The sequence below is a fragment of the Venturia canescens genome, chromosome 1 (genome assembly GCF_019457755.1).
Source record: "Venturia canescens isolate UGA chromosome 1, ASM1945775v1, whole genome shotgun sequence".
Classification (NCBI taxonomy): domain Eukaryota; kingdom Metazoa; phylum Arthropoda; class Insecta; order Hymenoptera; family Ichneumonidae; genus Venturia; species Venturia canescens.
The window spans coordinates 81,398-95,762 of record NC_057421.1 but is presented as its reverse complement, the minus strand read 5'-3'; the positions used below and the strand labels follow the sequence as shown (position 1 = coordinate 95,762).

The window sequence follows — 14,365 nt, the reverse complement described above, 5'->3', positions numbered from 1 at the left end:
CGTCTGCGATGAATGACATGCGTACAATGGGCTGACATCTTATGTACAGATGTTTATGAAGATGACCTCAGTTATAAATGCAATTTTTCTCAATCAAAATAGAATAGGCATTTATCAGTAATTCCCTGATACATATATGCTGAAACTTTACACGGAATTTTTACTAATTAAAATATACTATTCACGTGAATTTTTCATTATGCATACAATTGAAAAAACTTTTAGATAAGTCGAGAAACATCCGTTTCAATGTTTTTTTTCTTATGCCATCGGAGCACAGTGGAGTAAATTCCAAAACTAATTTACCTTCTCAACGTAAAATACGAAAAAAATGTCAATTTTCTATCTCTAGAATGGTATCGTTTAAACAATATACCTTTCTATGATACCGGTACATTCTATGATATTGGCTTATTTTTTTATTGTCATATTATACGTAAACAAAATCACATGCACATTTCACCCCCTACTACCGCGAATCGTTTTATTCAGAGAAAGTATAGACTTGTCGAGAGCTTCGGGCCAGCATACGACAGGGCAATCAATGAACTTGTCCTGAGACTCTACCGAGTCTCTTGTTTATGCGTGTCGTATTATACAGTTTTTGTCGCAGAACCTCATTTCGACCATAACTCCGGTCCATTATTCATACGCCATTATCTAAAAAGTAATCGTCGAATGTGTTCCAATTCTGGCTATTTGTTCGTAGTCAAAACTACAACGGATTATGATTTTTTATTAATATTCACTGAAGATTAAGAATTTAAGATCACTTTGGATGAAGTTGATCTATCATTTTCGTCAGTGTGCGAAAGATAGACCTTGTTCACCAATAAAAGAAGAATAGCTTACATATTTTCTCGTTATTTTCTTTCAAATATCAAGCCTTTTTGATGTACCGTCGGAACAGGATTTTACCGACGGTACAATTGATAGAGATAATTGACTGGAGTAATTGATCCTCAAACTAAATTTTTAGCTCATTATCACTCATTATTACACCGTTCGTCTACTACGACTCATTGGTAAATCAATTTTCGCTTGTTGTTTTCCAGTCTGAAACACCAGAGCCGTACCACAGTCGATCGTTTCCTCTGTCTGCCTCTCTCGCTCTCTCTCTCTCTCACCCTCCCACGCTCGCTCCCTTACCTCTCTCTCTCTCTCTCTCTCTATCTTTCTTCCCCCCTCTTTCGCTACATCAGCTGCGTCGGGCAAACTCCAACTTGAGCTGTTCAGGTGGTCGTGAAACGAAAAATTTTTCGTCGTATTTGTCTCAGCCTGGAACGACTGAAAGCGTGGAAATTAATTCCGCGCGTCTCAACCAAAGGCAAGACGGGAGTCGATAAACGAGAATCCCTAATTGCCGGCCACGATGGCTTGTGAATTCTTCAAGGTGAGCGATTTATCCAAGTTTTTCCATCTTTTTACCTCTTGTTTTTTTTTTTTCTATCGCAACGCCGCATAACTCTGATTTCCTGAGATAGAAATAATATCATGGCCGAGAAGTTTGAGCAATATCTAAATGCTCTCGTCGGTAATTTATTTTATTCAAGAATTTCATGGAAGATGAAATGCTAAAAATTCCTTTTACACTAGAGGCACTCTTTTTCTGACATGAGAACGATTTTCTGTTAGATCCTGTGAGAATGTCTTAACCGATTATTGAGAAAGTTGTTTTTTTCACAAATCGAGAGTGTTTAATTTTCACTAGTAATAGTTATTTCAAGAAATTACTGAACCAACGAAACCATCGTATAATTTATTACGGATAATAACAAAAATTAACTGCGTAAATAAAAGTCGGTTTTTGATATTTTCATGCAAAGAAACCGTTGTGAAAATCACAAAGAAGCTCAATGGGAGGGTGCAAAATACCATTAAATGAATCAGCAATAAGTTCCGAAGGTATAGTCAGGTCTTGGTCGTACTTGGTGGTTGCTGCCGCGCCCCGTGACCCTCCGCGGCTGGCACCGTTCGGATTGAACTTACGAGACCTGGTTGAAACATTTGTATAATAGCGTCGATGTAACAAAAAACTGGGATCAACCGAGTAACAGCGACTGATTTCCCGGACCGTTTTCGATCTCGTCTTACTTTGCACGCGAACAAATTATCTCGCGAACCATACTCTTGTGTATTCTATGAAAGAAAAAGTATCCGCCGCGCGAAAACACAAAGCCAGTAATTCCAAGTCGATATGTCTCGAGAGTATGTGTCATCATAGGTTTGTAGAAACGGCGAACGCGGATACAATTATTATTTTTATGGTAAAGAGAAGTGCTCACTCTCGACTATCAATGAAAAGAATTCGATGATTCATGCAATTTGGATAAGATTAGCAAATGATGATGAGAAATGATTGATGAAAATTATACGCTGATTGTCGGGAAGAATTTCGTGTAACATTGATACGCTAATTCGAGGAAACGGTGTCTGGACTACTTTCGCATCGCGCTTGCAACAGCAAATGGGTTATGCGCATACGTCAACTATACATCTGATTGAAGCACGCGCTTTAATCTGAAATGAAGGAAGCAGAACCAAAGACCAAACGATATAATCGAATTCAACGAAACATCTGAATGTACATTATTGCATTATTTTCAATTTTTCTTAATAATTGCAATTGTTATCTGGCGAAAGAGCCTTAGAGATCCCGTATAGTTGGCTCAATAACAACATACCGGTACAATTCCTGCAACGAATAATGGTTAATCCTCAAGGAGGTTCGGTCACGCATGACTGCGAGACAAAAAAAATTTTTTCCGCATATGACAGACGAATTATCTTAAGATAATTAACTTACGCTTGAAAAATTTCAGACGTACTCACATCGACCATATATGAAATAAATTCATGGTTTAAGTTAAGATTTTGAATATTGCATGAATACTCAGTGGTTGAAACTTTAATCGTTCAAGTGTACATATCATTTGAAGTTCCAGGACATTTCGTGCGACTCTAAACCATCACTCCGCAGCTTCATAGAAATTAGGTGTTCACTTCATTTATCGATATATGAGCGATAAAATCTAAATTATTGGAATAGAATCGCTCATATTACATTTACGATCAATCGTACACGATCGCCTATATGCATATTTGCATAAAAAAATCTCGTGCGCCCATATAACCTGGTCATACGTGACCTATCCTCCTTACAATAGCGCCATCTCCCACTGAGTTTATTTGAGAAAAAAAAATAACGAAAAGAATTCCCATAACTGGTTGTCGAATGTGTTATCCGGGTTGAAAATATAGCGGAACCTACGATGTCCGATTCACGCGGTTTCAAGCCAATAAGCCAACTGTGGAACGCCGCAGTCTCGGGTGATCCGGATTCGGAGTGTCTTTACGAGGAGATATCAGGTATCTCATCGTCGCGTGAAATAGGGCCGGTGGTTGATTCGCGTAGTTTGGCTGATTCAAGAACGATAATACCAGTTGGAGAAGGAACGATCGATCGCGCACGTAAAAAGAGAAAAGTTGGTCGCGTTCATCATCAAGGAGGGGTTGAAGAGGAAGAAACAAACGAGGAAGACGAGGAAGAGGAAGAGGACGAGGACGAGGAGGAGGAAGAGGAGGAGGCGGCGGAAGGAATCGGTAGAGTCGGAGGACGAAGCAGTGGAGGAGGAGAAGGTGGTGGTGGTGGCGGCGGTGGCAGTGGTGGCGGTGAGAAAGGAGACGGGCGTAGAAGTAGAAGCGGTGAGGAAGAGAACGGGATCCGCACCAGAGTGGAGGAGCTTCGATATGTTTCACGTGGATACTACGGTGAGGTCAACACAGGAGGACAAATCGAAGCGGCTGCGACATACAAGCTGACGAGGGGTAGAAGCGCAGCAGCTCGCTATCTTCAATCAGCGGCCGCAGCCGCCGCTCATTATCATCATCAACATCAACAACAGCAGCAACAACAATATTACCAACAACAATCCTATCATCAACAACCTTATCACCATCATCATCATCATCATCCGCATCATCAAATCGGTAGTCTCCGACGTACCGGTAAACAGCGACATTATCAGTTCCCAAGGGGTGGACCATTCAGTGATGAGACGCAGGAAGAAATACAGGAGGACGATGAAGCTACTCTTAGGGAGTTGCTCGTAAGGTACGTTACGTTCCCCCTCATCGGTCATTATCCTCCTTCAATTCCCAACAACGAGGTAATATTCAGGGTGAGAAACGCGCAAATTCCGAAAATAATAATGAACCTGGCTTCAGTCGGATCCGATTTAGTTTCAAATAATTAGGCGGCAATATGATCATATAAGTCATATAATAATATGGTAGAAATTTACTCATCTGTTTGGGTCTCAGGTTTGTCCTTATCGGGAAATTCATTGTAATACCTGTAGAGCGTACGAGCTTGTTTCAGCTCGGTCGGCATTGTTTCTTTCTCGCAAGTTGCTCCTTAGAATTATCTTCAATGGGACCATAGTCATATATAGTTTAAAACGATTACAAATATTCTTCAAGTTTTGTTCGAATTCGAATAAACCTGAGATTGCAACATGATCTTGTTTGTGCTACACACATTGGATTTCATCGGATCCGAGTTGACCATTTTTTTTTTTTTCAATACAACTCAATTCTTGCAATAGATTGGTGCATACCCCGAGTCAACTCGGGGCCCAGATTCTTCCCTGAATACTACGTTAACAAAAACTAAACATAGGACGCCATCTGACAGTGTTCTCTAAGAAATCCTCCAAAAAACGAGGATATAGATCTGCTTGTTGAAATGTTCTCTATCTCGATCCTTGATGCCAAAGATCATCGATGCTGTATTCGAATATCAACTCCACAGTGCTTTGCATTATTTCGATGGTAATGCGTCAGAAGTCGTTCGGGGAAGTAAATTCTGTTTCCTCGATACCTTCTCGTCTTCATCGATTGATGTTTCCATAGCGCGGTCGAGAAACATGCTAAGCAAGACGGCTCATTCGTTAGAACATTTATTTTCTCATTTACGAACAAGTCATAATAATGAATATATACATTAAATATTGTATAATGGATCGATCGAAACAGAAAGTCAATCCTCTTGCGTACATATTATGTATAAGTTCTTGTTTGTAGTTGCGAAAAAAAAAATTTTTTTACCGTTAAAATTTATTCATTTCCTTCGTCATAATTTTGTTTCACATCTTTATGACACATACGTAACCGAGATTCATAAAAAAAAGTATAAACATTTGTCATGATTATTATTTACGTTTAGAATTCATATTAATATACGTAAAAACAAAACAACCCCGGGGAGTATCTATTTATACTGAGATCGTGATATAACATCTCGATATCCTGTTTAATAATTGAATTAAATTAATTAATTTTGTACTATAGATGGCGCTTGAGGATATTTTTTTTTCCCTCAAAATGTATGTACCATGTCGAAACAGAGAACTTGGAATAAACGAGGTACTCCTCAGTTTGTTCAAAATTGTGACATATTGGGACAAGACTGTTATATATATTCCTTAACACTTTTGTAATATATACATGTAGTTTTGAGGAGATCGTAGCAGTCCAAGTTTGCATTAGAAAAAAGCCGAGCGCTTATGACTCAATGGCATCGTTATTAACCTCATTTTATAAAAATGAGTTTAATAAATGAATTAATAAGAAAAATGTGGAATCTTTTATCCATAAGCTAAAACGATGTTATCTATATGTATACGCATATACAATTTTTATTATATTCGCATACAGCATATTCGAGATTGTGATGCAAGGCTTAATTCGCCATTAACCACGAAATCGTCTAACGATTTCGTCGTTTTATTCCCTTATTTATATTTATTTGGTACCATTTTCTTTTCATTATACATACATTTTGTTTCTATTATGGCGCTCTGAACTCTCTCGTAATAGTTCATTTCTGTGCTCGTTCCTTCAAAAAAAAAACACTCGTGTTTTATACATAACAATACCAAATACACCGTGTGCCTGTTTTTTTTTTTTTTTTTTCGTCAACGAATTAATTCGTTTGACCATTTGTTTAATTGTTTTTTTCGACTTTAATTTGGTTGTACATACAATGTTACCGTTTCCCTTTCTGTATTTCATTTCAATCGTGTTATTTGAAAACGTTACTTTGGCTGCGGCGCTCGCAGGCTTACCACTGGTTGCTCATATTCACGTTCGTTCTCATGAATTCCTCGACGGACGGTCTCACGGACGAATTGAATCTTACCGTTTGGAAGTGCTACGTTGAATACGAAAATTCATTATCGGAGATACAATTTCAGCAAACGGAATTCTTTTCTGTTTTATGATTTTTCTTAAAAAAAATTAATTTCATTATTACGTCGAAACTCATATATACATACTGCGCCCGTCAATTTTTCTTCCCATTCTGATGATTTTCCATCAAATTAGCTTTGTTCACGGAATCGTAGAGTCAAAAAATGCTGGAGGCAATGGCCCGTGTGCAGAAGGATTTTTTTATAATTTTTTGTTTTTGTATATGCCCAACGGGACAGAAAGTGAATCGCAAAATTCTTCGAGCGCCCTCGCATCATCGTGACGATTGATCGTTCAAACGAATTAGCGTTGACCATCTTACGAGAAATATGTCATTATTTTGTAACAACAATCGAATTCAATTCAATTCTACAGAGCAATAGATGTTTTTCCGTTAAGTTTTCAGACAATAATCGGAATCTCAATTCGCATGTGTGCCCGTCCGCAAAAATCACTCATGAAATCACGCTGATTTTTTGTAAATTCTTTTGCCCGCTGTCATTACAAAAAAATGAAGTATTGCAAAGAAAAACTGAAAAATCCGAAAAATTTCAGAATTCGACAATTCGAGTTGCAAAAAAAGATTCATGAACACTGATAAGTTGATGGTTACGAAAAAGACGGGACCGAGTAAACGTAGATAAATAAAAGTAAAAAACTTGTCTCGCTCCCTCGAAACGCGTTCTACGAGTCAAAAAGATCCCCCTTGTTCTTTTTTTCTCTTTTTTTATCTTATAAAAAAAACCTTTTTTTTTTTATTCATTTTGTGGCAGGGGTGAGTAAGCTGGCGGCGCGTCGCACAAAAGACAGGGTGGAAAAAAGCGTGAAGCACAACCTGACGCGCGCGGACGACCTCGATGAGGTTGACGACGCCGCCGTTGGCGTAACGTGTAAATAGAGAGAATAGAAAGAAAATTAATTGATTATTGTGCTCTCTCAATATGCGGAACAGTAGACAGTTGAAAAAGATCGATTTGAGCGATTGATGGACGAGAGATGATGTTTAAAAACCTCGAGAAACTTGTAAGAATTAGAAGTAAATGCCCAAGCCGACGTCGACGACGTGAAACGCGCGCGGGAGGTCGGGCCTGCTTGGAGCGCGAAAAATTTATATCGAAGTGAATATTCAGCGCAACAGTAACGCCTGAAAGATAGTATATAAATTCATTCACGTTAAAAATCGTTACCAATTTATTTGATCGTAAATTACGAAATATGTTTTCAAAATAGGTAAAACCTTTCAGAGTGCGATAAGAAAGAAAGAAGGAGGGAGGGAGAAAGAGAGAGAGAGAGAGAGAGAAAGAGAGAAAGTGAGAGACAGGGATACAGACAAAAAGAGAAAAAAAGTTTCGGACGTCGTCCCGATTCGAAAGAAAGAAAAAGTTGAAAAACGAAAAAAATATAACGGGTGGTGCTGCGTCAACTCTCTCACAAGTGAAGATTCTCTGCTCGGGTGTGCGAAAAGGACGAAAAGTGTTGGAAAAAATATTGCAACGGACCGAAGAGACGGAAATTGACAGAAAAGAGAACATTGAACAAAAATACAATATATATACACACACACATATATATATATGTGTGTCTGTGTGTGTGTGTGTGTGTGTGTGTATGTGTATTTATATGTACGAGCGCAAAGCCACGTAAAATAAGACTGACGTATGCATTTACCAAAAAGTGTATAAATATACATGTATACGTATGTATATATATATACCTTTGTATACACTGCGTTGCGAGTGAGCGAGGGAGAGAGACAGAAAAGTCCAGGAAGAGGAAAAAGTGATAATATCGGTGAAAGACGTAATTGAGGATACTGTAGTTTCGGAATAAAACAGCCATGGTCTCCCTATCTCCCAGGTACATACCGACATCGTCACTCTATTTCTCTATCTATTCTTTTTCACGACTAACTAATTGCTATAATAATCCTAATATCTGACCCTTCCGTCTTCCCCTTCATATATAACTATACCAACTTTTCATTTCCAGCCTTTTCTTCGATAAATCGATCAAATTTTTTATCGAAATATTTATTCAATCCATTAATTGGGAAATTTTTCGTATTTTCATGCACGTTTCACTCGCTATGCATTCACTTTGCCCGAGATTCGTGGCCACGAGGTCCACGAGTCGTATTCTTCATATACTTAGGCTCTCGTAACAATTCTCTCACTGATTCATCGAAAAAAATACTTAAAAAATTATTACGGACGTGACTTTTAAATACCCGGATTTCTAATGATAATTGGATTTTCCAAGTATCAACCGCATTGTCACGGTTTCCGATTGTTCATACATATGGACGATTGTCCGTATGTTTGAATTATACGCAATGAACTTACCAGCATGGAGAAAAACAAATTTTCGATAAAAAATTCGAGTTTCCGTTGTCGATCATTCATCACACTATTCGTCCCGTTTATTCAATATCACTAGCCGCATAACGCATTTTGCTTTTAAGTTTCTTCTCTTTTGCAATATTTCATTCGATCTGCTTTTCCGTTTTCCTTTTTTAATATTATACACCACATCACTTTAATATCACCATATTTCACGAAGTTTTTGTTTCTTTCAACTTCTTCATCACAAGCGCGCGCGCGCACATACACGCACACCGACACATAAACACACGCGCGCGCGATTTTTCTCTCCATAGATGTGCACACTGAATCTGTTTGTAAAAACAGTGTATTTCAATAATTCAGATTGAGTTTCTTTTTGTCTTCTAATCGAAGACGAACGATGTTCCAAAAAATGGGCAAAAAGGCCGTGTTACCGAGCCTGAAAATAAGTGACCTACCAAGGACTTGAAACCCTTGATTTTTCATCATTTTTATTCCTCACTTTTTATCAGCTTTTTCTCGATCTCATATCATACGAATATTCGAGTCATTGGTTTTATCTTTTCAAATCGTTAATAAAATCATTGAAGCAAAATGTATTCCTTTTAGCAAGTTCGCAGTATTTGCGACATTGGCTCATCACATAAAATGAGAATATCAATTGATAGGAAGATCGTTATCGTACGAGAAGTTCTTGCGCCAGTGATGATTGTAAAATCAAATGAAATAAGTATTCTAAAAATCATAAAATTTTTGTTACTCGCGTAATTTGGCGAATTATGAGAATACATGCACGTACCTTCCGACTGTTCATGTGCACAATCGCAAATTAGGTTTTGTAAACATCATTCAAACCCTCGCCGATACACCATTTCATATTATATCATATACACACGCGCGCACACACAACCGCACACGTACGCACACACACGAGTACACGCGCAAATAGTTTTACACGCTTTGTCATTCCAATGAAATAGTCGCATTTTGTAATTTGTCTGTTTTTGCATTGAAATTCTACCCAATTCACACGTTCACGGATGCATAATAATTTCGATATTCGTATTTTTTTTTCTTTTTTCTTCATATTTTGTCGCTGCCGAGCAGTACGTTTTTTTGGAATTCCAAATATCTAGTTCCAGTTGAATCGCCAGAAATCAAAAGTTTATTCACATCTCGATGCCGCAAACCGAATACAGCCGTTGAAACACATAAAATATTTTCAACTTGAGAGAAAATGAAAATATCTCTTTTGTTATTGAGTCGATCACCATAGATTTTTAAAATCATTTCTTTTATCAATGAGATTTTACGTTCTTAGCTTTATGATTGTAAAACGTGAAGTATTCGAATTATACATCTGCATCATTCGATCAAACATTGACACGATCGATGGACATTGTATTCTTATCAATCAATGCGATCTATTTGTTTCGCGCGTTCATATATATGTGCGCTTAGGTCATGCTGTTGATAGAGAAAGGGTATAGTCGGGTTTGTATAGGAAATCTGCCCTTGCGGCTTTTACGACTCGCATTTGGGGGATCGTTTTGGTATCAAACAATGATAATTCAGTAAAATTTTCAGCTGTTTATCTCAAATCGTTTTCGAAATTTCCAAGAAACCCTCATTTCTTGATTTTATTATTTTTTTATGGTAAAAATCAAAACTAATGGATGGGGATTTTTTCCCCAATTATTAGGTATAAAAGACGTAAAAAAACACTTTTGTAAGGACTCTCAAATCAAAAGCCGATTTTTGGCGGACGAAATAAAATTAAAATTTTTGTTTTTAATGCTTTTTTCATAAGTGTCACTCACCAAATTTTGTCAAAAAATGTTTCTTATATTCCTCTATACTCAAGAATTTTTACGATTTATTGGGAGTGGTGGAACAATGTGAACAAAAAATTAAAAGTAATTTTTTTCTGTAATCTTGCATTTAAACAATCTTACATTTTTTTGATGGTAAAGAAATGTATAAAAAAATATTTTTTTACCGAAAAATTAAGAAATACATTACTTGAACAAAATTTTCATCATTTTACTGCAAACTTATTGCATACAAACCATTAGAGATTATATGATTTATAAATCATTTGAACATTTTTTTCAACGATCTAGATAACTCACTTTAATTTATTAGGTGGTTGCATTAATTCCCGCTACTTACATATAGATGTGGCTAGCAATTTTTACACTGAACTATAAGTACTGTGACAAGTAAATTTTTGCAACTTGAAGGTGTATTAATATAATACAATCAACAGTCGGCATTTTTATATTCTTTACGTCATATTTAATATATAGTAAAAAATGGATCGCGATAAGTTGTTCTTCCGATGTATCTTTCTGCATTATTTTGATTTGAAAAAAAGTAAGGCTGAAGCTCACCGATTACTCGCGAAAACTTATGGGGAATCTACTCCATCCGAAACAGTATGCAGAGATTGGTTTAGAAGGTTCAAAAGTGATGATTGTGATGTTTATGATAACAAAGAACGGCCAGACCAACCGAAAAAATTTGAAGATGAGAAATTAAAAGCGTTATTGGACGATAATCCTGCCCAATCTCTTAGAGAATTTGATCAATAACTTGGAGTCGATAAATCAACTGTATCACGACGTTTGCATGCCATTGGGAAAATACAAAAAGAAGGAAAATGGCTGCCACATCGATTGACTGACAGTGCTATTATTGCGAATCGGCTAAACATCTGCATTTCATTACTTGCAAAGTAAAGCAAGAAGAGTTTCTTGTAGCTTTTTGTGACCGGAGCAGGTGAAAAATGGATCTATTTTGAGAATCCAAAACGAAAAAAATCATGGGTTGATCCTGGCCAACTAACAACATCGACTCCAAAGCGGGACATCTGCGCTATAGTAAGATAATGCTCTGTATTTGGTGGGATATGGAAGTAGTTTTCTATTACGAATTGTTGAAGCCGAATGAAACAATCACCGCTGAGCGTTATAAATAACAGTTGGAGAATTTGCATCAAAATTTGAATGAAAAACATACAATCAATTGCATCGAACTGACGAAAAGTGATTCTTCTTCATGATAACGCTCGGTTTCATGTTGCTTTGAAGGTCAAATAAAAAGTCATGGAATTTGAATGGAAAAAACCCTCCTTCACCCAGCGTATTCTCTGGACCTGGCTCCATCGGACTATCATGCGTTTCGGTCGATGTAGCATGATTTAGAATACAAGCATTTCAAAAATTATGAAGGAGTCTAAAAATGGATTGCTGATTGGATAGCCTCAAAGGATAGAGCTTTCTTTAGCCGCGGAATTCAATTGTTGCCAGAAAAGTGGGAGAGGGTGGTAGCTGCCGAGGGCGCATATTCTGATTAAAATCATTTCAATTTTTACCATAGAAATAGACGTTCAAAAAACATTAAAAAACAACGAATTTTAAAGCAACCACCCAATATTTCAAGCAAGTTGTGTCCTGATTTTTTTTATTTTTACACTAGTGAGGACTTATTTTTGGTGAAAAAAAAATTTTTTATATAGGGGAGTATGGGGCAAAGTGGCCCACTTAACGAACTTAACGAGTTTTGTCGGTTAGCACGTGGTCATTTACTTATTTTTATGTCCCAAAAAAGATTCCACCTCCTTATTTCTTGAATTTTGAAAAAAAAAATTTTAGGGCAAATTGGCCACCGCCTCGAATGCGGTGAAAATCGATAATTGCCACTTCTCGTTAAATAGACGTTGTAATTGACTGTTCCCGCATGGAACATTGAAGGCCGCGATAAACCGAAATGAAACAAGGCATAGTAGGTACCCTCCTTCGATGGGATGAAAAAAGAATTAGTCGGAATACTTCGATAAATTTTATCATTACCAGTGGCAAAACCCCGTTTTTATTGGGGGCAAATCGTGGGAATCCGCCACTATCACGACTCCGTCGTATCGCGCAAATCTAGTGAGTAAGAAAAAAGAGATCATCAAAAAATAAAAATTCTTGTCTGCGGTGGACGTTGCTTGTATTTTCTGCGATCAATTTTATTCTCACTGATCCTGTGCCCGCCAGAAATCGGAATTGCGTGAGTGGCCACTTTGCCCCAGAATTCAAAAATGCCCCAAAAAAGTGGGTGGCCACTTTGCCCCATGTTCCCCTATTTCTTTATCATTAAAAAAATATAAGATTGTTTGAACGTAAGATTACAGAAAAAAATTACTTTTAATTTTTTTTCATATTGTTCCACCACTTCGAATAAATCGCAAAAATTCTTGAGCATAGAGGAGTATAAAAGACATTTTTTGACAAAATTTGATGAGTGACACTTTTGAAAAAATGCTGCAAATTAAAATTTGCAAATTGCTTCCTCAAGATGGTCAAGATGCACGATGCTCAAAGCTTACTCTATGAGGTGCTATATTTTTCATTTTGGCTTCCTCATACAGGAAGCTTTGAGCATCGTGCATCTTGACCATCTTGACTATCTTGAGGAAGCAATTTGCAAATTTTAATTTGCAGCAATTTTTTTTTTGTATACAAGGGAACAATGTATTTTCTCTACCTTCTTTTACGAACTTTAATTTATCTCTTTGTTTAAATTCATAAAAAACAAACTAAATGATGAACCATCGGAAAAAACAGTTTGCAACTTTCAATTTTCATTGTTTTTCTATTTACATTGAAATTAAATAATTCAGACAACTTTGCTGGAAAGTATAGAGGAAGTACAAACTTATACACAATATCTTACAAAATTTCCAAAAATTGAAGCGGTTACACGATTTTTGAAAAACTCATATTTTCGTAAAATTCAAAATGTCATAAAATTTAAACCGCTCAACTGATATTTTCCAAATTCTATACCAACCTTCCTATCATGATAGTCTATTTATAAAAAGAAAAATTATGAATAAATCTTAAAACTTTCGAAAGTTGGAGCTTCGACACCCTTTGTATGAAAATTTCAAAACGTCGTAGGATTTGTAATTTCTTACAAATTCTAACAAAATTATCAGAGAATGAAGAGCTTGTATAGATTAACATCTGTGCAAAACGGTAGCTCTGTATCTCAAATCGTTTTCGAGTTATAAGCGTTTTGATTTTGCTGTGCCATGACACACACGCCCGCGCGCGCGCACACACACACACGCACACGCACACACGCACACAAACTCGCATCCGGACATCCGGACATTTTTGTTTTGGAACATTTTGAGCACATTGACATTGAAAACTGGAAAAAAAAATTTTCATCGTCACAAAGCATCCTCGATGAGGAAGCAAAAAGCATTAAAAACAAAGATTTAAATTTTCTTTCGTCCGCCAAAAATTGGCTTTTGGTTTGGGAGTTCTTACAAAACTGTTTTTTTTACGTCTTTTATTCCTAAGAATTGGGAAAAAATCCCCACCCATTAGTTTTGATTTTTACCATAAAAAAATTATAAAATCAAAAAATGAGGGTTTCTTGAAAATCTCGAAAACCATTTGAGAAAAACAGTTGAAAATTTGGCTAAATTATCTTTGTTTGATACCAAAACGATCTTCCAAATGCGAGTCGAAAATGCCGCAAGGGCAGATTTCTCATAGAAACTCGGCTATACCCTTTCTAGCAGAAGGCTCTATTGAGTATGAGTGCTCGGCAGTTCTAGTTTTCGTCTATTTCTTTTGCCTTTTTTTTCATTCATTACGAAGGAGAGGACGCATCGGTTGAAAAATTATTAGAATCTATCCAAAAAAAGTCTATAGTTGCGTTTTTCTTTCACTTTTTTAGTGGTGTTAATTTTGTATTGTCGCTGTTTC

At 36.7% G+C, this 14,365-nt stretch overlaps 1 protein-coding gene across 10 annotated transcripts in view; it reads left to right on the top strand.

Moving 5' to 3' along the window:
• Glut1 (Glucose transporter 1) overlaps window positions 1-14,365 on the top strand; it is a 123,957-nt gene that overhangs the window by 49,510 nt on the left and 60,082 nt on the right. For all 10 annotated transcript variants that reach the window (XM_043432998.1, XM_043433006.1, XM_043433002.1 and 7 more), the window contains 2 exons: window positions 1,056-1,393; window positions 3,262-4,114. In XM_043432998.1, the coding sequence (XP_043288933.1) occupies window positions 3,273-4,114 (842 nt within the window). In that variant the 5' untranslated portion in view covers window positions 1,056-1,393; window positions 3,262-3,272. The remainder of the gene's footprint in view (window positions 1-1,055; window positions 1,394-3,261; window positions 4,115-14,365) is intronic.